The sequence below is a fragment of the Centroberyx affinis genome, unplaced genomic scaffold, assembly GCF_046629955.1.
Source record: "Centroberyx affinis isolate AG114_WGS23_722 - 3 ecotype Tasmania unplaced genomic scaffold, CSIRO-AGI_Caff_v1 ptg000198l_1, whole genome shotgun sequence".
In the NCBI taxonomy this organism is placed as follows: Eukaryota; Metazoa; Chordata; class Actinopteri; order Beryciformes; family Berycidae; genus Centroberyx; species Centroberyx affinis.
Genome location: NW_027278891.1, coordinates 434,277 through 457,500, shown reverse-complemented (window position 1 = coordinate 457,500; position 23,224 = coordinate 434,277). Strand labels below are relative to the sequence as shown.

The 23,224-nt window shown below is 42.5% G+C and overlaps 1 protein-coding gene across 1 annotated transcript in view; it reads left to right on the top strand.

Annotated features, from left to right (window-relative positions):
* The window catches only part of LOC139660573 (unconventional myosin-X-like), a 35,645-nt gene that overhangs the window by 9,655 nt on the left and 2,766 nt on the right, over nucleotides 1–23,224 (top strand). The window contains exons 3-38 of the mRNA XM_071538749.1: nucleotides 2,488–2,646; nucleotides 5,243–5,430; nucleotides 6,754–6,888; nucleotides 7,571–7,695; nucleotides 7,968–7,981; nucleotides 8,104–8,188; nucleotides 8,661–8,767; nucleotides 10,273–10,402; nucleotides 10,490–10,608; nucleotides 10,729–10,875; nucleotides 11,059–11,159; nucleotides 11,355–11,421; nucleotides 11,830–11,922; nucleotides 12,043–12,111; nucleotides 12,226–12,308; nucleotides 12,770–12,878; nucleotides 13,309–13,389; nucleotides 13,498–13,622; nucleotides 13,812–13,929; nucleotides 14,161–14,267; nucleotides 14,367–14,673; nucleotides 14,981–15,226; nucleotides 15,382–16,014; nucleotides 16,258–16,381; nucleotides 16,604–16,745; nucleotides 17,450–17,554; nucleotides 17,670–17,765; nucleotides 17,878–17,971; nucleotides 18,175–18,230; nucleotides 18,810–18,952; nucleotides 19,331–19,525; nucleotides 19,811–19,968; nucleotides 20,095–20,215; nucleotides 22,090–22,238; nucleotides 22,712–22,860; nucleotides 22,985–23,192. Coding sequence (XP_071394850.1) covers nucleotides 2,488–2,646; nucleotides 5,243–5,430; nucleotides 6,754–6,888; nucleotides 7,571–7,695; nucleotides 7,968–7,981; nucleotides 8,104–8,188; nucleotides 8,661–8,767; nucleotides 10,273–10,402; nucleotides 10,490–10,608; nucleotides 10,729–10,875; nucleotides 11,059–11,159; nucleotides 11,355–11,421; nucleotides 11,830–11,922; nucleotides 12,043–12,111; nucleotides 12,226–12,308; nucleotides 12,770–12,878; nucleotides 13,309–13,389; nucleotides 13,498–13,622; nucleotides 13,812–13,929; nucleotides 14,161–14,267; nucleotides 14,367–14,673; nucleotides 14,981–15,226; nucleotides 15,382–16,014; nucleotides 16,258–16,381; nucleotides 16,604–16,745; nucleotides 17,450–17,554; nucleotides 17,670–17,765; nucleotides 17,878–17,971; nucleotides 18,175–18,230; nucleotides 18,810–18,952; nucleotides 19,331–19,525; nucleotides 19,811–19,968; nucleotides 20,095–20,215; nucleotides 22,090–22,238; nucleotides 22,712–22,860; nucleotides 22,985–23,192 — 5,088 coding nt within the window. The remainder of the gene's footprint in view (nucleotides 1–2,487; nucleotides 2,647–5,242; nucleotides 5,431–6,753; nucleotides 6,889–7,570; nucleotides 7,696–7,967; nucleotides 7,982–8,103; nucleotides 8,189–8,660; nucleotides 8,768–10,272; nucleotides 10,403–10,489; nucleotides 10,609–10,728; nucleotides 10,876–11,058; nucleotides 11,160–11,354; nucleotides 11,422–11,829; nucleotides 11,923–12,042; nucleotides 12,112–12,225; nucleotides 12,309–12,769; nucleotides 12,879–13,308; nucleotides 13,390–13,497; nucleotides 13,623–13,811; nucleotides 13,930–14,160; nucleotides 14,268–14,366; nucleotides 14,674–14,980; nucleotides 15,227–15,381; nucleotides 16,015–16,257; nucleotides 16,382–16,603; nucleotides 16,746–17,449; nucleotides 17,555–17,669; nucleotides 17,766–17,877; nucleotides 17,972–18,174; nucleotides 18,231–18,809; nucleotides 18,953–19,330; nucleotides 19,526–19,810; nucleotides 19,969–20,094; nucleotides 20,216–22,089; nucleotides 22,239–22,711; nucleotides 22,861–22,984; nucleotides 23,193–23,224) is intronic.

The window sequence follows — 23,224 nt, the reverse complement described above, 5'->3', positions numbered from 1 at the left end:
GACCCTGACCAGCAGGTATCAACAGAGCATGCAGTGGAGAGCAGACAGCAGTGTGGGACGTTTTTCTGGGAGGATCACACACAGTAGGCCTATACAGCACCAGACCAGATGATGTGAGGATGCAAAGAAATAGGACAGGCACTAGAAGGTTAGTTTGAAAAGAATATTGTTAGTGTCCTACAGAAACTTCTTATCCTTTGTCCCATGTGTAGAAAATGTTTCATAATGCAGGGACCAAGCCAAACCATTGATAAAGCTTTATAAAATGTCAAAAATCTATTGATTTCAATGAGAAACTCTCTCAATGTAAGAAAAATAAACTTTTTATAGATACAAGTTCTCTGCAAGACATCCATTTTTTAGAGGAGAAAAAAGAGAGATAGCAGGAGGAATTTCAGGATTAGCAAGTTACTTTAAAAAAAAATGTTATGTAATATCTTCTGAAATTTGGTTTATTATTCATATCTGTCAGCCTAACAGTAATGGAAACGGGGAGATGGATGACGGAAAACAAAACCTGTGTAATCTTTTTCACAGTTATCTGGCTAACTTTCTAAAACTGCCTTGTGAAATACCTCCCCAGGTTTGGACTGGTAAGCAACAAACAGCGTCTCACTTGCAGACAGTTGGCACACGATGATAGCGCTGCAACTTTGCGTGGCCCCAGAGAGGCTCAACACAGAACTAGACTGGAAGACAGTGTTGCTGGAGTGAAATAGATTTATCTAAGAACAGGATGTCTAAACGCCTACAGCGAGCCCCTCTGCCACTCTCAACAGACCTCCATCACATCTGTTACAGCAACACACACAAATGCACACACACACACACACACACACACACACACACACACACACACACACACACACAGGGCGGAGGCTAGCCTGTGAGACTGGGCTGACATATTAACAACCCAGTATTCTAAAGGCCGTAGCTTCTATTCTTAGACAACTGGATTACACTGGAGTGAATGAACGACCTTTACACCGAAATAGCATGACAATTATCTCCTGTCAGAGTGTGTGTGTGTGCTGTATGCATTGTATGTGTGCGGGAGGGAGAGAGGTGGAAAGGAAGACAGAGAGCGTATTAGCGTATGTGTGCCTGACCTGAATAAGCATCATGCTGCTTTCACCTGTCAGGTCCTGCCAGATCAGTTTGGTTACTCTGTCTCTCTGTCTCTCCTTCTTTCCCCCCTTTTTCTCTTTCTCTCCCTCTTTCTCTTTCTTCCCCTCCCACGTCCGGGTTCCCTTCCCGTCTTGTCCCCTACTCTCCAGTTGCCATGGCGACGGATGACATAGATGAGATGGGGGTCTGGGGGGGGGAGGGAGAGCCGTAAAGCTCTGTATTCCAGTCATGTGGATTTTCGTAATGTTGCATCACAATTAGCCTGTTACCGCTAAAAATGGAACGCAACGCTGGTATCCTTGTTTATCTGGTGTACAACACATCTGCATGCTGCTCCTCCTTCCTCTGAACAAGATACATTCATATGATCTCCAGTGAGCGTCATAAACAGCTTCACAGCATTGTGTGTTTGTGCTGCAACCACCTTATAAATGTTCTTCATGTCTCTCTTTGAGTAGTTGTTCTATCTCAAAAGGAAGGTGTTCTGGAAATCTACCAGAAGCATCGTGATGCCTATTTATGCCTTTGCACTTCAACACAACACCACATAATGTCGCACAATGCAATGTAACACAACATGTAACACAACACAGAAACACAATAGTGTGATACAACATAGCACAACAGAGCACCTTAACACGACATAACACAATGAAACACTTAATGCAACAACGCAACATAACGCAACGCAGCGCAACGCAATGCAAAACCATTTCAATGTATGTAATATATTACAGGAAAAAATGCATCCTAAAATACTTTGAACCTTGCATTTTGTTGTTTGATGTATTTTATTTGAGATATTTGCAGCGCAGCTACAATGGAGTTTGATAGCAGAAAATGTTTCATGCTGTCTAAAACATCACCGGTAAACGGCAGGCTTTGGTGTCAATCCCTCCGAATCAAAGGGCAAGGGCTTCTTTCTCAGCCCACCGTGTTGCACCATGTTTGACAATCATCAATCAGACAGGAAGACATCCATTGTAGAAGAGACAGAGATACCAATTTATCCACCAACAGTAGCCTCAATAGACCATAATGCAATGCAGCTACAAGACAAGACTGGAAAAACTTGCTCTCTTGCGCTTACTATCAATATCGCCATCGCTCTCTCCACCCACATATACTGAATACAACATTCAGGCACATTCTCTGGGGGTTGCTGAAAGTAATTCTGGGAAATGTAGGCTATCACTAGCTGAACTAGAGGTAGACGAGGCAGGTAGAGGGAAAGTGGGTACACACAAAATAACTGCTGAAATGCACTGAACATCACTAACAGATGATACATAACAGTGTAAGAGTATCCAAGGGCGGAGTTTTCCTGTAACACACCTGTATGTCTTGCTCTCTTTACAGGTGTTGTACCTGCAGCAGGCGGAGGTCACCAGGGAGCAGGTGTACGCCATGCACCAGTCCAGCATCGACGGGGTGGAGGACATGTCAGCGCTGGCCGAGCTGCATGAGGCCGCCATCATGCACAACCTGTACCAGCGCTACCATAAGGATAACATCTATGTAAGTGTGTGTGTGCGTGTGTGTGTGTCTGTGGATGTTTGTGTGTGTGTGTGTGCATGCATGGTTGAGAGAGAACCAGAAATGGGTAGAGACAGAGAGAAAGCATTCACTCTGCTCTGGGGGGGGGGGGGGGGGGTGACATCATCAATATTTGTCAAACAAGCATATCAGTCATGTGATTGGTGTGAGAGAGAGTGACTTATGGCAGTTCACTGATATCCACCTGACAAGCAAAATTTACGCAAACTTTTGTTTTCATCAGCTGGTTTCAGGCAAATAAAAAACACCATGAGAAAAATCACTCAGTCTTTGTTATTGTTCTTACGTGTCAGTTAATGCTGGCCACATTTCATGCTTTTATCCAAAGACAAAAACGAAGAAAGGCACTTGGCAGTATTCTAATACACCAACTAATGGCCTTACAATCATGATATCTAAACATGGGAACAACAGTGTGTATGACATGACTGTCATACATGACTGATATGACATGAATATGCAATGAAATCGAAGGTTGATCATGCCAAGCCTACATCACTATTTATTCGACATCGCATTTCCATCACTATTAGCGCATCATTTCTTTATTGACCAAAAAAACCCCATTGAGCTTAAAGTGAGCGTAAAACCTTTTTGATGAAGATGTTTCCACTTTTCTAATTCAGTCAATATGATACATCATTTAGGCTATAGTATAATACTTGGATGGAAACCCAGCTACTGACAAGACTATCTGATAATGTCTCATACATACATATACTGTATGTCTGTGTGCGTGTGCGTTTGTAAGTGTGTGTGTGTGTGAATGCGTGTGTATGTGTCCGTGTGTGTAACCATATATTGATGTCTACCGTTGTTGTGCCCTCCCTCTCCTCTCTCCTCTTCCAGGAATCTCACCATGCGTGAGGCTTTTAGTGGGAAACACAAATCATTTTATCAGACCCATCTACTATAAGAGGCTGTGTATTTACAAGAGGTAGAGCGGCTGATGAGAGAGAGAGGGAGAGAGAGAGAGGGAGAGAGAGTCTTGTAAAGTCAGAATATTGTAGGTATGCAGTAAATCACCTGTTCAAACAGGAAAAACAAACTCCACTACTTTTGGCATGCTCCCTACATCCAGGAGGCACATAGCAGGTGGAGAGAAACTGAATGACTGCTGCAGACACACACTACAGACTCATAAAAACAGTGTGGCAGAAAGAAATAGAAACAGAGTGACAGATAGAGGAAAAACACAGTCCACACACATACATGGTACTTTCTCTTTTACACATTGAACATATACAGTATATCTCATATGGCATCAAATCTCTCCTGCTTTCTTTCTCACACACACAGACACATGCCTTAAGTGTATCATCATAACAAGTGAGATGAATGGCGGTAGTGGTTTGTCTGTGTGTGTCTGTGTGTAATGAATGGAAGTCCACAGCCATAAAACTCCTTTGGCTTGAGGGTTACAGCAGCTCACCCATGCTGACTCTACAAGGAGGCAATCTGTGTCTGCAGTTATATAATGGATGTTCAAAGGGATATTCACACAAAACAGGGCAAAAAGTGAGCTAAATCAGATTGCAGCACATGGGAATTTTCTGAAATGGCCAAAAACTAGCACTAAAGGATTGAAATTGGGCCTGTGACAGAATTATTCTCCAAGTCCCACAGCAGTGCTGATTTATATCTCAATGGCCGAGACACCGGCAGCGCTCTCGAGCAGATATCAAACCGTGGTTAAAACGGTCAGGTCCGGTAGCGTTGAGGATGGAAGAGAGAGTTGAAGAGTCAGATGGTTGGAAAAGCCTGGAAACCTGAAAGCTTACCAGATAACAGACACAGGGGGCTGCTGGGTGTGACCTAATCTAGATGATGAAATATTGTCCATACACGGATTTCCCTTAAGCTGATCATAAGAATTTACCCTGTGTGGGGCAGCTTTCTGTGTCACTGTGTGTGTGTGTGTGTGCTCATGCATTGATGTGTATATGCATTCTTTCACACACTCCTATGTGTGTGTAGGATGCAAAATGCACAGAGAGCGTAATATGATATGATGGATGGCATGCTGACCTGATGTGTTTTTTCATTTCTAGAGCAGGAGGATGGAGAGCAAGGTCACTGTTACAGTACGAATAGTTCAAAATGGAAATCCTGCCTCCCTCCTCCATCTCCGCATTGATTCGACCTCAGCTTTCTAATAAAAATCTGACTTCTCACTCTTCACTCTTCCCCCGTCATATCTCTCCCCTCCTGTTTTCCCTCAGCCTGAAATCCAGATTAACATTTACACAAGGCTGAGGCACTTTAGTATTTTAATGTCCTGTATGTGTGGCCTTGTATGGATGTGTGTGTGTGTGTGTGTGCCTGCTTTTAGTATGCTGTACGTACGTGGGTGTATATGTGTCCATGCATATGTGTGTGTATGTGTGTTCAAGTCGATATGCGTGTTTGAGAGAGAGAAGAGCAAGGAAACAGCAACAAAAAAGAAATGAGAGAATATAAAGAGAGAAAGAAAGAAACAAATAAACAAACAAAGAAACAAAGAAAGACACAAAAATATATACAGACTGATTCTGAAATCTTACTCTGCTGTTTTCAGACTAACATCGGCAGCATCCTCGCGGCCGTCAACCCCTATAAGCAGATCTCAGGTCTGTATGACCCGGAGAGGGTGGACCTGTACTCCAAGCATCACCTAGGGGAGCTCCCACCACACATCTTCGCCGTGGCCAACGAATGCTACCGCTGCATCTGGAAACGCCACGACAGCCAGTGTGTCCTCATCAGGTGAGTTTCACTCTGGCCTGGTCATGGTTTAATACAGTGGTTCTCAACTGGTTTTGTTTAGGACCCAAATTTTACTTTGTCCATAAAGCATGGTTCCCAGTTTTTGCATTTGAGAAAAACAAAATAAGGCCTTACATTTTTTTGGAAAATGAATGGATGGGCATGGAAGTACAGCTCTCTGGACCTCGCTCTCTCCTAGAATCAACATTTCATATCCTGAGGAAAAGCTGTGATGGAGATTTGTGTTCAGATAGCAGCAGCTTTAAAATGGCTGATTTCACCATGATTTCTTGACTGGACAAGATCATGAGTAAAATGTTACTCTATGTTGTCTAATTTTTACCAATGTCATGTCTTACCCCACAACAAGCCCATTATCCTGCTTCTCCTGATGTCCAAGTGTGTGCAGGAACCCTGATAAAGTAACAAGCCGTTATATCATATAACACATTGTTCCCTTATCTGAGTTTTAAGTACCACATACAAAAATTGTGTTCTCTCTGAAAAACTTCTGTCACAACTTATATAAATGAATATCAGACCACTATGTCTGAGTATGCAAATGGTCTTTCTCTTTCATTAGTTTGTACTTCTACATCCTACACAGATCAATCACTAGAAAGGAGTGAAGTAGAATATGCCAGAGTTCTTCTGTTTTTTTTTTGTTTTGTTTGTGCTCTTCTGTTTTTGCTTTTACTGAAACCAAACTAAATGCTCATAAGGAGGGGAACAAAATGACTGCTGAAAATGCCTGCAGATTAGAGCTAGGAATGAAATCTAATAAAAAACAAAGGTTAAGATTGAAGGAAGTAAAGGAGGGCTGCCAGGTTTCAGACCTATTGATTTCAGTGAATGATTGGGGAATGAATGAGCCTGAGGAAAGCCTCAGTCTTCACTGATCAGTCTTCCTCAAGGCTCATTCATTCCCCCAATCATTCACTGAATGATTCAAAGCTCAAAGAAACAGTCCTGAATGGTCAGTTTGACGGGATGAAGAAGGGGTAGACGATGAAGGGGGGGGGCGGCATTTATTTCCCAGTTTACCCACTGGGGTAATCTGCTCCAACACTTCGAGCCAGCTGGTTTGGTCTGGTAGTAGAGTCAGTCATCTCATCATGCTTTCAATTACATTCAAGCTTGGTGTCACTTTGTAACCTGATTGGGAGAGATGCAATATCTCTGCAGCTATCAAACCTCAATATCTATTAAACAACCAGACTAAATTGAGATAGGAGAATGTCAGAGAAGGTCACAGTGTTTTTAATTAAATTAAATTGTGTGTACGTGTGTGTGTGTGTGTGTGTTTGTGTGTGTATGTTCCAGTGGAGAGTCAGGTGCAGGGAAGACAGAAAGCACTAAGCTGTTGCTCCAGTTCCTGTCTGTGATGAGCCAGAACTCAGCAGGGACGCCTCCCTCGGAGAAGAGCACGCGTGTGGAGCAGGCCATCGTACAGAGCAGGTATGGACGGACACATACACACACACACACACACACACACACACACACACACATTTACATACATTTACATACATGCATACATATGTGTTGCTGCTGTGTAGCTGTGTTGTCATTGATTTGAGCATTGACCATTGATTGCATGTGTTTACATGTTTATTACATGTGTATATGTATATGGATGGCATTACATATATACTGTATATAGGGTGACAGATGTTAGAGGTGCAGGCTTATAATCTGAACTTCACCGGTTTGAATCTATGGACCAACCGTGTTAAATCTGGGTGGGAAAAGTGAAGGAGAAACACTTTCCCCTCCCTCAGCTATTACTGCCTCAGTGCTTTTGAGCAAGCCCAGCTATTCCAACAGAGCGGATCAGTGGCCAGCAGAAAAAGACTGTGGATATACTGCCATATGGGCAGCTGCCAGTTATAGATGTGTGTAGCTGTGTGACTATGAAGCAGGGAATTGCTGCAAAAGAGCATGCTTCCTCTGCCAACTTTCCCTAGATAAATAAAGGTCAATACACAATGTTGCTATATGAGGATCAGGCACATGTATGGAGTGAACGGCCCCTGCAGCACAATGTGATCTCTATGCACCATTCTGCACTGCATGTACACACATCAACACACACAAACAGGAATTCACTAACTGAAAGCGTTTCACTCATTCTTTGCAGTCCGATCATGGAGGCATTTGGTAATGCTAAGACTGTTTACAACAACAACTCCAGTCGCTTCGGGAAGTTCATCCAGCTTCACTTCTCGGAGAGCGGCAACATCCAGGGAGGCTGCGTCATTGACTGTATCCTTGTTCTTTATACAGAAAATAGATGTATTTGTATCAGGCATGTGCCAAAACAGACAATACAAAGTTTAAACAATCACCGGAAAGTATTTGAAAGTCAAGTTACTCTATTATTATGTGGCAACTTAGCTTACACAGTCTGAAATGCCATGATAGCATGCTGAGGATTGTTTATGACTATTTGACTCAGGCTTGATTTGTATGAACGTGAAGATCAATAACAGTGGAACGCAGAGATTGGATTATTTCCTTGACTCTGTCTCTTTCAGATTTACTGGAAAAGGTAATCATGTCTGGGACTGCACACATCAAATTTAAATTCATTAAGAGTGATTTCTTTCTGTTCTGTATTGTGAAGCACATTGATATGTTAATTGTGATTTTGCTGCATCGATTTTTCTGTAGAACCGCGTCGTGCGACAAAACCCTGGAGAGCGGAACTATCACATCTTCTACGCTCTGCTGGCGGGAGCAAAAAAGGAGCATAAAGGTACGGAAAGCTCTGTGAAGATTTTCCTAATATTTTGGTAATGATTGTCATTTGTCCAGTTAACACCAGAATCATCTATTATATTTTCTATACATTGCAGACAGCAGAAAAACTCCCAACACAGTCAACATTTCAGGAATTGAGAAAAAACTGCTTGATTTTTCCCACTGATGCCTGTGATTTTTTGGCATTATATGATCCATTTACAATGTTTTGATGTGGATACAAAGTCATGAAATATGAAACACTACGCACAATGTCAGTCACAGCAAAAAAGGCAAAATTGGAGACACAAATAATCCGCAGCAAATAGACGATAACTTTAATCTACACAGATAATATTCTAATCTAACAAGAATGTCACCCTAATGTTTTTCCAGTCACAAATTTTCCAGACCATCTCCAAGTGGAAAGGATGGTAGCTAGAGGTTTATCTCCCCATCACACTGACATTATATGTTTCCTCGATCAGAGCTGTACTACCTGGACGACCCTCCTGAATCCTTCCACTACCTCAGCCAATCAGGATGTCTGAAGGACAAGAGCCTGAATGACAAAGAACTCTTCAACAGTGTCATGGTCAGTGTGGCTGTATTCCCTCTGTTGGCTGTATTTTTCTTATTGACCATGTCCAGTGTTCATCAGATTTAAGTTTCTGGAAGCAGAAATCTCATTGGTAGGGGTAAGAGAGAGCAGGAAGCTAATAATGTGAAGGCTAGTGCTCTTGCTACTAACTGAAAAAACCCATATTTAGGTCAGCTAGGCTAAATTAAGCATCGCGTTAGTTCAGGCAGGACACATGTCACGCGTGCTTGTCATCTACCAGCTGATCGCCAATCATAATCCATTCTCATAACAAGGCGGTCTATTTAAAAAGCCACCTCCTTGCTTCACAACTGCTGCACACTCTGCTGCTTGGTAAAGCTTTACCTCCCCCTCCCCAGCCTCCACCTCGTATAGTCTATGCAGTTGAGCCCACGGTGGCTCTTAAAGAGTCAACACTGCTGTGTTCTCCCATGGGGGGATTTGCATGGCACCCCTGCTATACCTTCAGCATGCTTGCTGGGTAAGGAGGGCGCTGCTAGAGCAGAGCCATATCCGCCAAACACAACTGTATTACCATTAGTTGCAATTAATGGTTTTATCTTGTGACTTAAGTGTTCCTGACTGAACTAGCTTCCAAGTTCAAACTAGCCATACTAGCCTGCAGCTATCTAGGTAAGCTAGGTAAGTTAGCTGGTCTGCTGACTTTCCAAGATCATGAATGCCATGGTCATGAATGAATGAAAAAAGAAGACATTGCCATTTATATTTTTGTCTGTGCCAAGGTTTTCCGTTAGTTTGTGTGTCTGTCAGCAGGATATCTCAAACATGTATGAATGGATTTCTATGAAATTTGGTGGACAGATAGACCTTGGGCCAACGAACAATTGATTTGATTTTAGTTGTGATAGGGATCTGGGATTTCTGTCAGTAGACAATTAGCATTTTTTAGCTGTAACTATGAAACTAACAGAGACAGAGACTTGATTCCAAATCCTAAAGGTATGTTTGCAGAGTCAAGAAATCAATTCAACTTAAAATTTAAGTGATAGGAATGATGTCTTTGGGTGTAATAACAGCTTGGAGAATTGTTCATCAAGGTTTGCACTCTCCAATTGCCTTCTAGTTATTTATATTTTGACCAGAGTTCCTTCTTTGGAGTTCTTTCTTTTTCCATTCAGATTTGCCAGTTAGCTAACTTGTGCTCTGAAAAGCTGTGGTTCTTTGGCTCTGCACCTTGAGGTTTAACTCAACCAATAAGATTATGATCTGCCTCCAGGGCAGCTCCGCCTCCAAGAAATGTTTGTTAACTAAAACTCCAATCAGCATTCATCAAATCTCTTTGAGTTGGAGTGCTGATATAGGATCAGTGACCATATTCCCTATATTACCATCCTCGTCATTGAAATATCAAGGTTAAAACTGAACCTTAGTCGGCAGAAAATTTCGGCGCGATGGTAATATGAGCGTTTCATTTGGGGAAATGTGTGAGTGCTGTTGGTATCGCCTAATCTCTTTCCGCTGTGCCTTTCTCTGTCCAGGAGGCACTGAAGGTGTTAGAGTTTACAGAGGAGGAGATCAGAGACATGTTTAAGCTGCTGTCAGGAGTCTTACAGCTGGGCAACGTCGAGTTCATGACCGCAGGAGGGGCACAGATCACCACCAAACAAGGTCAGTGTGTAGATGGATGGATAGATAGATAGATAGATAGATAGATTGATAGATAGATGTGTGTAACTTGTCTCTCTTTCTTTCCAGTGGTCACTAATGCCAGTGAGCTGTTGGGCCTGGACTCCTTCCAACTGTCTGAAGTCCTGACTCAGCGCTCCATAATTCTCAGAGGAGAGGAGATCTGTTCCCCACTCTCCATCGAGCAGGTAAGCAAGAAACACACACACACACACACACACACACACACACACACACACAATCTCTATCTCTTCCCCACACAAACATCCATCATAATCGATCCTTGGGTTTCCTTCTCGTTGTCACAGGCCGTGGATTCCCGGGATTCTGTTGCCATGGCGTTGTATTCCCAGTGTTTCTCGTGGATCATCCTCAAGATCAATCAGAAGATCAAAGGGAAGGAAAACTTCAAATCCATCGGCATCCTTGACATCTTTGGCTTTGAAAACTTTGAGGTCAGAGCTCTGGGCTGTTATTTGCTTAATTGCTTTTTCACAATTAATTGGTGAATTTGCCCCTCAGCCACCCAACCTACCAACCCCCATGCGCGCACACACACACACACTCACACACACATGCCAGATACAGACCTGTACATCAGCTCTCTCTCATACCATATGTGTGTCTCCCCCCTGCAGGTGAATCGGTTCGAGCAATTTAACATCAACTACGCCAACGAGAAACTCCAGGAGTACTTCAACAAGCATATCTTCTCCCTGGAGCAGCTAGAGTACAACAGGTACACTCCTACAGCACATGTGTCTGCACAAACCATGCACTGTAAACAAAAGCCAGAGATATACATGTTGTATGATTGCATCTGTGTCAGAGGACCCATTTTTCATCAAAGCTTGGTTGGGAGTGCACAGATGCTGCAGTGATATAGAAACACACTTATTTTCCATGTGTAATGTTTTGTGTTTACGCTCCACAGGGAAGGTGTCCAGTGGGATGCCATAGACTGGATGGACAATGCAGAGTGTCTTGACCTTATAGAGAAGGTAAGGAATTCCAGTATCACAACATAAATAGCGGTTAGTGTTATAATGAAGAGAGGTAACTCAGCAAATGTTTCCAAGTCTATCGTCTGGAAGTCTGGAAGGGATTTTGAAATGTTGGCCCAGGATTTGCTCATGGCAAAAACAGATATATTCAGTTTAGCACGTTTGATTTAACTGCAGCACCAAGCTTAACTGTTTCAGTGTAAATCTTTTCTAAGTCACAGTTTCAACTTGGTTTAAATTTAAGGCTAATTCCTGGCCAGCTATGAGTTGGCTTGGTTGCCTGTCTTAGAAGCTTTCTGGGAATTAATTGGGAATCAATTTGACTGCGGGGTTGTTTATATTACAATCAATTACATTGATTTGATTTAGCTGATGCTATAATGTGATGATTGTCTCCTCTCTTAGAAACTGGGCATGTTGGCATTAGTAAACGAGGAAAGCCGTTTCCCCAAAGGAACAGACTTTACTCTGCTGGAGAAGCTGCACAGCAGACACTCGGTGAGTTTATTTACACATTTATACACACATGCAGAAGACATTGCATGCATTGTTCACACTATGTGGAGCTGCTGTGCTGTTATTAAATGTATTGTGTGTGCTGTTTCCCCTTTGCTGCAGACAAACCCTTACTATGTAAAGCCCAGACTTGCTGACCATCAGTTTGGTATCAAACACTATGCCGGGGAGGTGAGTTCTGCATATTTGTTTTCTTCATATCAGCATGTCTATTAGGCTGCAGAGAAAGCAGGTTTGTTTTGTGAAGCCTGGGGAATTCATGATGAGCCTGTCTCTGTCTGCCAGGTCCTGTATGATGTTAGAGGGATCCTGGAGAAGAACAGAGACACCTTCAGAGACGACATCCTAAACATGCTCAAGGACAGCAGGTCGGACACAGTCTCTCACACTCAATAATTGATAGATTGGTTGAATTAATAATTAATTGGGGTTTCAATATTAATGTGCTAAATTCAGTCATATGAAGAGATACAGTGGAGGGTAAACCCATCTAAATTACTCACATTTTTATTTGCACAAGAATTTATCCATTTTTTTGGAGTGGGTAAATCTTCATGTTGCAAATTCATAGTTCACAACATAATTAATAGTATCAAACCGATGCAAGTTATGTGTGAATAGGGTCTTTTAAGGACAAAACATAAATCTGTGCTTTTCTGAAAACATAATTGATTTTTGTTCGTTTTGGCAGCTATTTGCCTTATGTTAATCACCAACTGCAGGTTTACTTTATTTTACTTTTTTTTTTTTTTTTGACCACCACATCATTCATCATATGTATATATATGTATAATCCATTATGTTTATGTATGTTTCTGTTGCCTCCCAGATTGGACTTCATCTATGACTTGTTTGAGAAGGTGGGCAGCAGGAATAATGAGGAGACTCTGAAGATGGGAACAGCCAGACGCAAACCGACTGTCAGCTCCCAGTTCAGGGTAAGAGACACACACTCTATACATACATTAAGGTTTTTTACATTTACATTTACATTTTAGACATTTACACTGTACATACATGGAGGTTTTTTACATTTACATTTACATTTTAGGCATTTGGCTGACACTCTTATACAGAGTGACTTGCAAAGAGTAGAAAAGAATAAGCTTTAATTCCTAGATAACCAACATTACAAGCAACTGATAAAAAGAGTTCAAAGGTCAGAGCCACAGGGCCATGACAAGAGATGTAACAAAGCTAAGGAGAAAGGGATAAAGGTTTTTAATTTAACAATTTTCCCAGAGATTCACCTTTGGTCTATGCACCAATACAAGCAGCATTTAAAGGAGTTACTGTGATAATTTGGTTCAATATCATAGAGACGAAAAGGGCTAACAATTCCTCTTCTTTCTTTCTCTTTCTCCTCAGGACTCTCTCCACGCTCTCATGGCCACTCTGAGTGTATCCAACCCTTTCTTCATTCGCTGCATTAAACCCAACATGCAGAAGGTTGGTCTGATTGAAATTCACATTAATAACTGTCTCAAAACATGATTGCATATCTTCTCCTAAAGTACCGGATTATTGTAACAACAGTCCTTCTTTTCTTGCCGGTAGAATCCAAATGTGTTTGACCCGGATGTGGTTCTGAACCAGCTGAGGTACTCTGGGATGTTGGAGACGGTCAAGATCCGTCGGGCTGGTTTTCCTGTCCGCAGGACTTTCAAAGACTTCGTCTCTCGGTAAGCATCTCTAACTCTCCATCTTTCTCAGTCTTTTTCGTTATTTGTGATTGTGTGCTGTGTGTCTTTGTATGTTCATTTTTTTTAGATATTGTATGTTGTTTTTCTTTTGTTATTATTACATTTTACCCAAGACCTCTCTCTCTTTTTTTCTCTTGCACTCTGTCCTGCTTCTTCTCTCCCTCCCAGGTATAAGATCATTCTGAAGGAAAAAGTGGCTGCAGCAGCTGATGATAAGAAGAGGAGTACAGACCTTCTGACCAAATATGACAAGACCAAGAAAGAATGGCAGTTAGGCAAGACCAAGGTAAGACTGTAGCAGCTTTTCAAGTCCAGCCTACTCCTCTGCACCTTTTCGAATTGTAGAAGACTTTTATGAATCGTCTTTTTGAACATAACAGTAATTTTGTACACCACCCGTACATGCCATTAGAGATTCATATGACAGACAACATCCAAAGTCATTCAGAGGGTTTTCTACATGTTTCACCTCTTCCTGTTAACCCTTTGCTCTTGACCTCTGACCTTTGCCCTGTAGGTGTTTATGAAGGAGTCTCTGGAGCATCGTTTAGAGAAAGAAAGGGATGAAGTCCGTCGGCAAGCGGCCATGATAATCAGAGCCCACCTACTCACTTTTTCTGCCAAGTAAGAGCCTTCAGAAACGGGATTCTCAGTGAGGTCAAGTGTCTGTATGCTTTTGACTTTTCTTAATTTCTGTCTTTATTTCACCTATTCTGTCCACAGGAAGCACTTCAAGCGTGTACGTACGAGTGTCGTCACCCTCCAGAAGCATTTCCGCAAACACATCCAGCGCAGACGGTTCGTAAAGCAGCGCAAGGCAGCGCTGGTGCTGCAGAAACACCGACGAGGTCAGGTGGCGCGCACCCGTGTTCGAAAACTCAGAGACGAGAAGAAGAAGAGGGAGGAAGATGAGAGGAAGAAGAAAGAGGAGGAAGAGAAGAAAAAGCAGGGCGAAGGGGAGCAGGAGGGAGCGAAAGAAGGAGGAGCAGCAGAGGCAGACAAATCCACAGAGGCAAGTGCTGCATCTTCAGTGTGGGTTCATAGAATAAAGTTATACAAAGAACAAAAAAACACTGTTTGAAGACCAAAAAGGAATCAATACGAAATGAAAATTGATGCCTTTTTTGATATTTTTTGCAAGTGATGAGATTTTTTCCTTTGCTTTTGCCATTATCCACCTATACACCCAGTTTTTTTGTTTAACAAGTGACAGTGCAGCTCATTCTGCTCTCTCTGATTTACAGAATAAAGCAAATATATGTAAAATGAAAGCAGTGCTACTATTTTCGATAATATTTGACGCTCAATATGTTCCTTTTCCCTCTCTACCCTTCCAGGAGACCCGTCAGATGGAGGAGATCCTGCAGTTGGAAAGAGAGATTGAGCGCCTGCAGAAGAAGAGAGAGGATGGGGTCTCCCAACTGTGCGAGTCTTCCAAACAGGAGCTCCAGCTGCGCCGGGACGCCGAGATCAAACGGATGAAGAAGGAGGCGTCCCGCAAGGCCACAGAACTCATCGACCTGCTGAACTTCGGAGGCCTGGATCCTGCACTGGGAGCAATGGAGGCTAAGCCCGCTGTAGAGGTGATTCAATTCATAGCCTTTGCAAAATATGAAGAAATAGGCATGCAATACTACCTTAAATCAAAAGTAAAACATAGGCAACCCATTCTTTTGCATAAAATTCCAGGCCATATTTGGACAAAACTTCCCTGACTGACCCATTTCATCCATTCTAGGTGAAACCTCAGGATGGGGCAGCCGCTGCCACAGCCGTACCCAAAGAAGAAGAGGTGGACGAGGGCTTCCACGCTGAGGAGGAGTGCATCCCTCTCCCGGACTTCCCCCCTCCCGCCGAGACGGACGCTCCTCTGGACCAGGACATCTTCGTTCACCTCCCCCCTCCCCCGCCTGCCTTTGCAGAGGGAACGGTGCCTTCCGGACCTCCTCTTCCGCCTCCCCTGCCCACCGATGTCCCTGCTGCTCCCGGCCTTCCTCCCCCTCCTCCTCTCCCTCCGCCTGGAGACGGCTCCGCTGTCCCTCCCCCACCTCCTCCACCTCCACCTCCACCTCCCCATCCCCCGGGAGATGGGACGGAGGCGGAGAAGAAAGAGGGAGCAAAGGCGGAGACAGGCAGGAAGGTGAGCATGGCGGAGAGCCTGGGAGACGGGGAGGAGCCTATCTACAGCATGCCAGCCGACACCGAATCAGACTACGACCAGGAGGAGGAGGAGGGGTCTGTCACCGCCGGAGACGACAGCTCCGTATCCGGGAGCAACCGCGGGAGCGCTGCCGTGGCGGACGATGAGCACCCGAGGAAGTCGACCTGCACCAACGCCAGTATCGAGTCCTACAGAGGCAGCTCCGACTCTGTGAGGACACACACTCACACGCATCCTCACACGCGCTCACGCAGATATGTATGCACATAGACAGTCATATAATTACTGTCATTCTCTAAAGAAAAGATTTATGTCATGGTATTTTCTTTTGTTTTAATTCTGTTATGGCATGATGGTGTAAAATGCTGATGACAATGTCTTTCCAACTATTTTATTGCATGATAGTGTAATTAAATAATAATAAAATGTCTTTTACTGTGTGTGATATTCCAGTATGCAGACAGTGATGACGAGCATGACGGCTTGGTGGACACTGATGAAGAGGTGACTAATGGCAGAGTGAGCATACTCAATGGAAACGGACCGCCATACTTCCACAGCTACCTCTACATGAAGGGTGAGCTTATACATCATCACCACTTTTTAGTTGTTGTCTATATGAAGAAAAAATCCCTACCTGAAGTTTATCATTTATCAGTAGTTGTTATTTCACTTTTTTCAAAATACAATATAAATATCTAATTTTGAAGTAAAAACAAATCTACCTGTTAAATTTTGCCTATAGGGCTTACTTGTAATAAATTTTTATCATTTTAATTTTGCTCCTCCTCTCCTCCAGCTGGTCTGATGATCCCATGGAGGAGGCGCTGGTGTGTGTTGAAGGATGAGACCTTCATGTGGTTCAGGTCCAAACAGGAGTCTCTCAAGTCTGGCTGGCTCTATAAGAAAGGAGGAGGCCTTTCCACTCTCTCACGCAGGTTGTTGTTGTTGTTACTGAGCGTAACCTGCATGCTAATTGATAATGAATAATAATTATGAAATGCTGTTCCATATCTCTGTTGGAAATGCTGTTCCATATGGCTGTCATGTGAAAACCTTCAATTTAGGTGATTTCAACTGAAAGATTAAAGGATGCTTGAGAAACTCCTACGCACATTGGACTTTTAAATCCTTTCAAAACTCATTGAATAAACTCAAAAATGCTTGGCCATCAAGCTAAAACAAGACAAACAAAAGTTTACATTTTGGAGGTTTTCATCTGATGATATGGAATAGTGACTGTTTACTGGGATGCCTGTAATTACCAGTTGAAATGGTGGATACATGGTGGTTTGGTTGTAAAGAAGCCCTTGCTATAGCTGGAAGGGTGCAGGTTCGATCCCTGCAACAGCCAATGACTTCATCCCTCTTGAAGTATTCTTGAGCAAGACATGAGCCCCTGTATGCTGCTTTTGGATGATACTGCGCTTTGAAACCTGGTAAAATACATACATGTGTATCTGAGAGGTAGGCCTATATAAAGAAGGTAATTCCTTAATACAGTTTGTAATGCGGGAATAGAGCATTCTAAATTCCTAAAATCAATGTGTGTGAATGTGTTTATAGAGTCCAAAAAACCCTTTATAATGCTACATTGGATTATCTTGACCTTTGTTTTCATAATGTCTCATCCCCGATGCCCCAGAAACTGGAAGATGCGCTGGTTCGTACTGAGGGACAGCAAGCTGATGTATTTTGAGAACGACAGTGAGGAGAAGCTGAAGGGAACCATTGACATCCGGGCCGCCAAGTAAGATTCACCGCTCCAGGCCCAGAACACACACACAATCCCTTATTCACTGTGTCTCTGCTCTCTAGTCAATAGCTGCATTTCTCAGACATATATACTGTTTGTGTATTTACAGAGAGATAGTGGATAATCACGAAAAGGAGAACGCTCTGAACATTGTGACAGACGAGAGGACCTATCAGGTGTTTGCTGAGTCGCCAGAGGATGCAAGGTGTGGAGGAAACAGAGAATAAAAACTATTTTCTATTTGAACCTGAGTAGAATCATATATTCAAACTTGTGCTGTTCTTACTCCACACCTCTCTCTCTCTCTCTCTGTCTAGTGGCTGGTTCAATGTGCTCAGTAAGGTGCGTGTGTGTACTCCTGAGCAGCTGCTGGAGATGTCCCATGAACAGGCCAACCCAAAGAACGCTGTGGTCAGTCACAAATAACTTATGAGTTATAGTTATTTCTCTGTTAGTATACAGTAATGACATTTCTAGATCACACACAGTATGCATGTACAAATGCCCTGTACTCTTTAGCTGCTGCATGGCATAGTAAGAAGACACACTTACTTATTAACTTACTCTATAGTGCATATGTTTGATTGTTTTTTTCTGCTCCCCTCCTCCTTTAGGGTACTCTCGATGTGGGCCTGATTGACTCTGTATGTGCATCAGACAACCCTGATCGGTAAGTTTGATCACTCATCAAAAAGAGGGCTAGAGGACGATCTGCAATATTTAGCAATCACAAAAGGAAAAATAACCCCAAAAACACTTTGACACTGCTAAAAACAGCTATTGGTGATGTACCTTGTATTTCTGGGCCCATTTTGTTGTTTGGTGGTGTATTTTATTACACAATATGATAACAGAAAATCTGATAAAATATTATATCACTGAATATGATAGCAGAAAATATGATAAAAATGTATCACAGAAAATGATAGCAGAAAATGTGATAAAAATATGATATCACAGAATATGATATCAGAAACTTTTTCAACAACATCAGCGGTAAATGTCAAGTTTTGGTGTCAGTGTCCCTCAGAATCAAAGAGCAAAGGCTTCTTTCTAGACTCACCATGCTGAACCGATGTTCAGCAATCATACAGGGAGAAATCCATCGTAGAAGAGGAAGAGATACCAATTTATCCACCGACAGTAGCAACAATAGACCAGAATGCATCACAAATTGATGATATCTCACAGTGTAGGAGTATCCTGGGGTGGATTTTTTCTTTAAATGCCTGTCACTTTCCCTCTGTAGGCCCAACTCTTTTGTGATCATTACGGCCAACCGCGTGATCCACTGCAACACCGACACGCCAGAGGAGATGCATCACTGGATCAGTCTGCTGCAGAAACCCAAAGGAGACGCCAAGATAGACGGGCAGGAGTTCCTGGTCAGGGGTGAGAACCGGGTTTCTGGGATGTTGATAAGCCTGCACATGCACTTCTGTGAATTTATAGGGATTATATGGAAATTAGGCAACATAGTCTCAACTATATAGATGATGAATTCTGGTATAACATCTCAAATAAAGTTGGGAATGTAAAAGACATTGACCATCTAAGGTTTACAGCATATATGGCATACATGGCATTTACAATATCAACAAAAAAGTGGACAGTTTAGGGTTGTGTGTAGAAATGTGAATGTTTATATAAGAATTTTCAAAAAAATGTTTAGTCCATTTCTTGGTCTGTAAAAAGAAAAAAAAAAAACATTCTTCCTCCTCGCTCCTCTTCTTTCTCTCCCTTCTCTCTTTCTCTCTCGTTCTTCCTCAGGCTGGCTCCAGAAGGAGATGAAGACGAACGCCAAGAGCACCTCTCTAAAGCTGAAGAAGCGCTGGTTTGTTTTGACCCACAACTCCCTGGATTACTACAAGAGCTCAGAGCGCAACTCCTCCAAGATGGGAACCCTGGTCCTCAACTCCCTCTGCTCCGTCATTCAGCCGGATGAACGGGTGCACAGAGAGACAGGTGAGAAAGAGGAGAAAGAGAGGGAAAAGATAGAGAGGGTAGGTTTAATCAGGGATTAGACGTAAGAGGATAGGGAGTATATGTAGAGAGAGGATTCTAATTTTACAATTACAGACATGAAAAGTGAGTAATTGAATTAAATTGAAAGAAAATTGTTACCCCTTTTTATAAAACTTAATTTATCTCCTCAGCTGAAAGGAAGAGGCTTCCTTTCTGCCTCCTTTAATTAAAAAGTGAGGCTTTTTAATTATTTAAATGCATAATGCACGTGTCCGGTTTTTGTAGGCTACTGGAACATCATAGTGCACGGCAGGAAGCATTCCTACCGCCTCTACACCAAGATGCTGAATGAGGCCATGAGGTGGACAGCCGCCATACAGGGAGTCATAGACAGCAAGCAGCCCATAGAAACCCCCACTCTGCAGCTCATCAGAGACATCAAGGTAAAACACACACACACACACACACATACACACACACACAGTTACTAAGTACACATATTCAAATGCGTATCAATATATTCTCATTCCTCTTTTGAATGTGACCTCTCTGTGCCTGTGTGCTCTCAGGAGAACAGTGTGAACCCAGATGTGGTGGAGCAGATGTACCGGAGGAATCCCATCCTCAGATACACTCAGCATCCTCTACACTCCCCTCTGCTGCCGCTCCCGTACGGAGAGGTCACCAGCCGTAAGTAAACCTCCCATACCCCAGGCCCTACATGCAGCCTATGGGCACGCACCAAACGTTAGTCATTGCTGCGGTAATCTTCCTTTCGTACTTCTTCAATTTGCAGCTGTTTAAATGCTTCCAGGCGTTTGACTGCCCTCCGCAGGTCAGCAACAAAAAGTTCAACTCAACTGTATCCTATATCCACTGATATATACTGTATAAGCCAGTTCAGTGTAAAAAAAAATATCTTTTCAATTAACTGATGCAGTGGCGAAACAGTGTTAAAAGAAAAACAAGAAATGCCTAGTAGACAGTTCTTTGAATAATGTTTCTCATTCTTTGATACATGTCTTGCAGTGTAACATAACATGTAACACAGTCTCAGGACTTCTACACTGACCATCTAGTTAAACGTTAGTCCGAAGTGCTGCATTCTTTTGTATAACTGTTAATAATGTCTAACATTGGCATCATCACAATTAACCTATATACATCCTCACTATCATCATCAGTATTACCACTATACAGTACATCCTCAATACATCCTCAGTATAATCAATTTGCAACAGCTTGCCTCCTCCTCACACATCGTTAAGGTTAAGTGAGAGTAGAGGAAAGAGTCAGATAAAAATGTGTCTTGTACACAAGGTTGTTTATTTTTATTTTAATTTGTTGTATTTTAAACAAGAAATACTCATGTTTATGACACTAGAGGGAGCTCTACAGACATTGTTCCCTTCAAATTTAAAGGATAAGGCCGGTGTTTTTTAATGCATTGCTTACCGTCAACAAATCCTATGAAAATAACAAAATCAACAATGCGTTTGCTCTACTCCCGTTACTTTCTGACTTCCCACGTACTGTTTTTAGCCGTCAACCCGGAAGTCATTGGCTCTAATTGTAAGCTAAAAGCCTTGAAATACAGCTCACAAAGACATAGTTTCAATTTTAAAAATCGCTAACTGTTACCATGAAAAGTCAGGCTGTTGTAGTTATCAAATTCAAATGGGAACAAATTCTTCATTACGCCGGGGACTATTTTCTGTGCTACGGAACTACTTTCCTGAGATGGAAAACGTGTCTACAGCTGGCTTTTTAAGTTGTTTGAGGAAAAAGTCAGCCGGCCCGGTGCATTGCGATGATGAAATATGCTGCCCAGAGCAACAGCATGGCTCTTTGACATGTTTTTAATCGTTTTTTTTAATACAATGGAGTTCTATGGCTGCTGGGACATGGCTTTATTGGGCACCGGCTACATGGACGAGATTTGCTGGTAAAACAAAATCATTGCTGATTTTGTTATTTTCATAGGATTTGTTGATGTAAGCAATGCATTAAAAAACACTGGCCTTATCCTTTAAGTCTTGTATGGGCAAGGAGACCTTTCTCTACTCTGCTGCCATCCTGTGGAATAATCTACCAATGAACTTAAAGGAAATCAGTGTCACAGGCAGGTCTCGTCAGGTGTAGGGACCTAATGAATGTTTGCCTTGACTCTGCAAACAATATTGTGTTTTTTTGATGTTTTGGGTCATTGTGGCTGGTTTCACTAAATTCTGTTTATTATGTATTCTGGGATTTTATGATTGTCATGATTTATGAGAATGGAGTATATGTTGTTGTTGAGACCTAGGCCTTGGTCTGTGCAGGATGCCATATTGTCCTTGTGCTGTCTGTTTAATAAGCCCCATTCCGCTTAAGGACCACAATGGAAAAAAGCTCTTGAGATTTATTGTGTATGTTTATGTTAAATCTGTACGTGAAGATATTTTCTGCCTGAATCGTCCTCATGTACTTGTTTTTAAGATTATCAAACAAGCTCAATCAATCAATCACTCTATTCTTAACACCTCTGTCTTTCTTTATCTTTCTTTATATCTTTCTGTGTGCAGTCCAAAGGCAGCAGGGTTATGCCAGTCTGCAGGACGAGGCGGTGCGAGTATTCAACTCCCTGCAGGAGATGGAGACGCTGGCGGACACGGTGCCCATCATACAGGGCATCCTGCAGACCTGCCAGGACCTGCGGCCTCTCAGGGACGAGGTACTTCAAGTTCAAGTTCTTTATTGTCATATAGAGGAAACAAGTTGGCCTGAACAATGAAATTCTTGCTGTCCTCTCTGATGCCAAAAAACTACAAAAAAAGAAAGAAAGACAATAAAAAATAATACATGTACATTTGTACACTAGTATAACTAGCATGAATGTAATGCTAAAATAAGCAAAATATACATTACTTTTAATGTTCACCACTCTGACTTGGTGTCTACTGTCCAGTATTACAAGAGGGTTACAATCAAAGAGAGAGAAACACTATTCCATATAATGTGAGCCTTATAAAAAGTTTATATTTTACAGTATGATTTTTACTGTCCCATAGCACAAAATGACCATATATCTGTGGGGGTTTGATAGAGTTGTTGATCAATACCAATCACTTCACCAGGTGCTGAGATTCCTTGGTTGAGAAAAGCCATAGATTACTCAATGCCCCTTTTTAATATTTTATTTTCCAGGTGTACTGTCAGGTGATCAAGCAGACCAATCTCGTGCCTCAGCCTAACAGCCCAGCCAATCGGGCGCACTGGCACCTGCTCACCTGCATGAGCTGCACCTTCCTGCCCAGTCGAACCATTCTCAGATACCTGCGCTTCCACCTTAAGAGGTGTGTGTGTGTGTGTGTGTTGGGTGTGGTGGGTGTGGTCTGCAGTTTGTAGGATGTATCTTCTTTATGAAATATGTAATGTAATGTGTAATGTGTGTGTGTGTGTGTGTGTGGTATTACTTAGGGTGCGTGAGCGTTACCCAGGCACAGAGATCGAGCGCTACGCCGGTTTCATCGGGGAATCCCTGAAGAAGACCAAGACTCGTGAGTTTGTTCCCTCTCAGGAGGAGATCGCCGCCCTGCTGGTGAGGCAGGAGATGAGCACCACTGTCTACTGCCATGGAGGAGGCTCCTGCAAGATCTCCATCAACTCACACACCACAGCTGGAGAGGTGCACATAAAAACACACATGTATACACACAC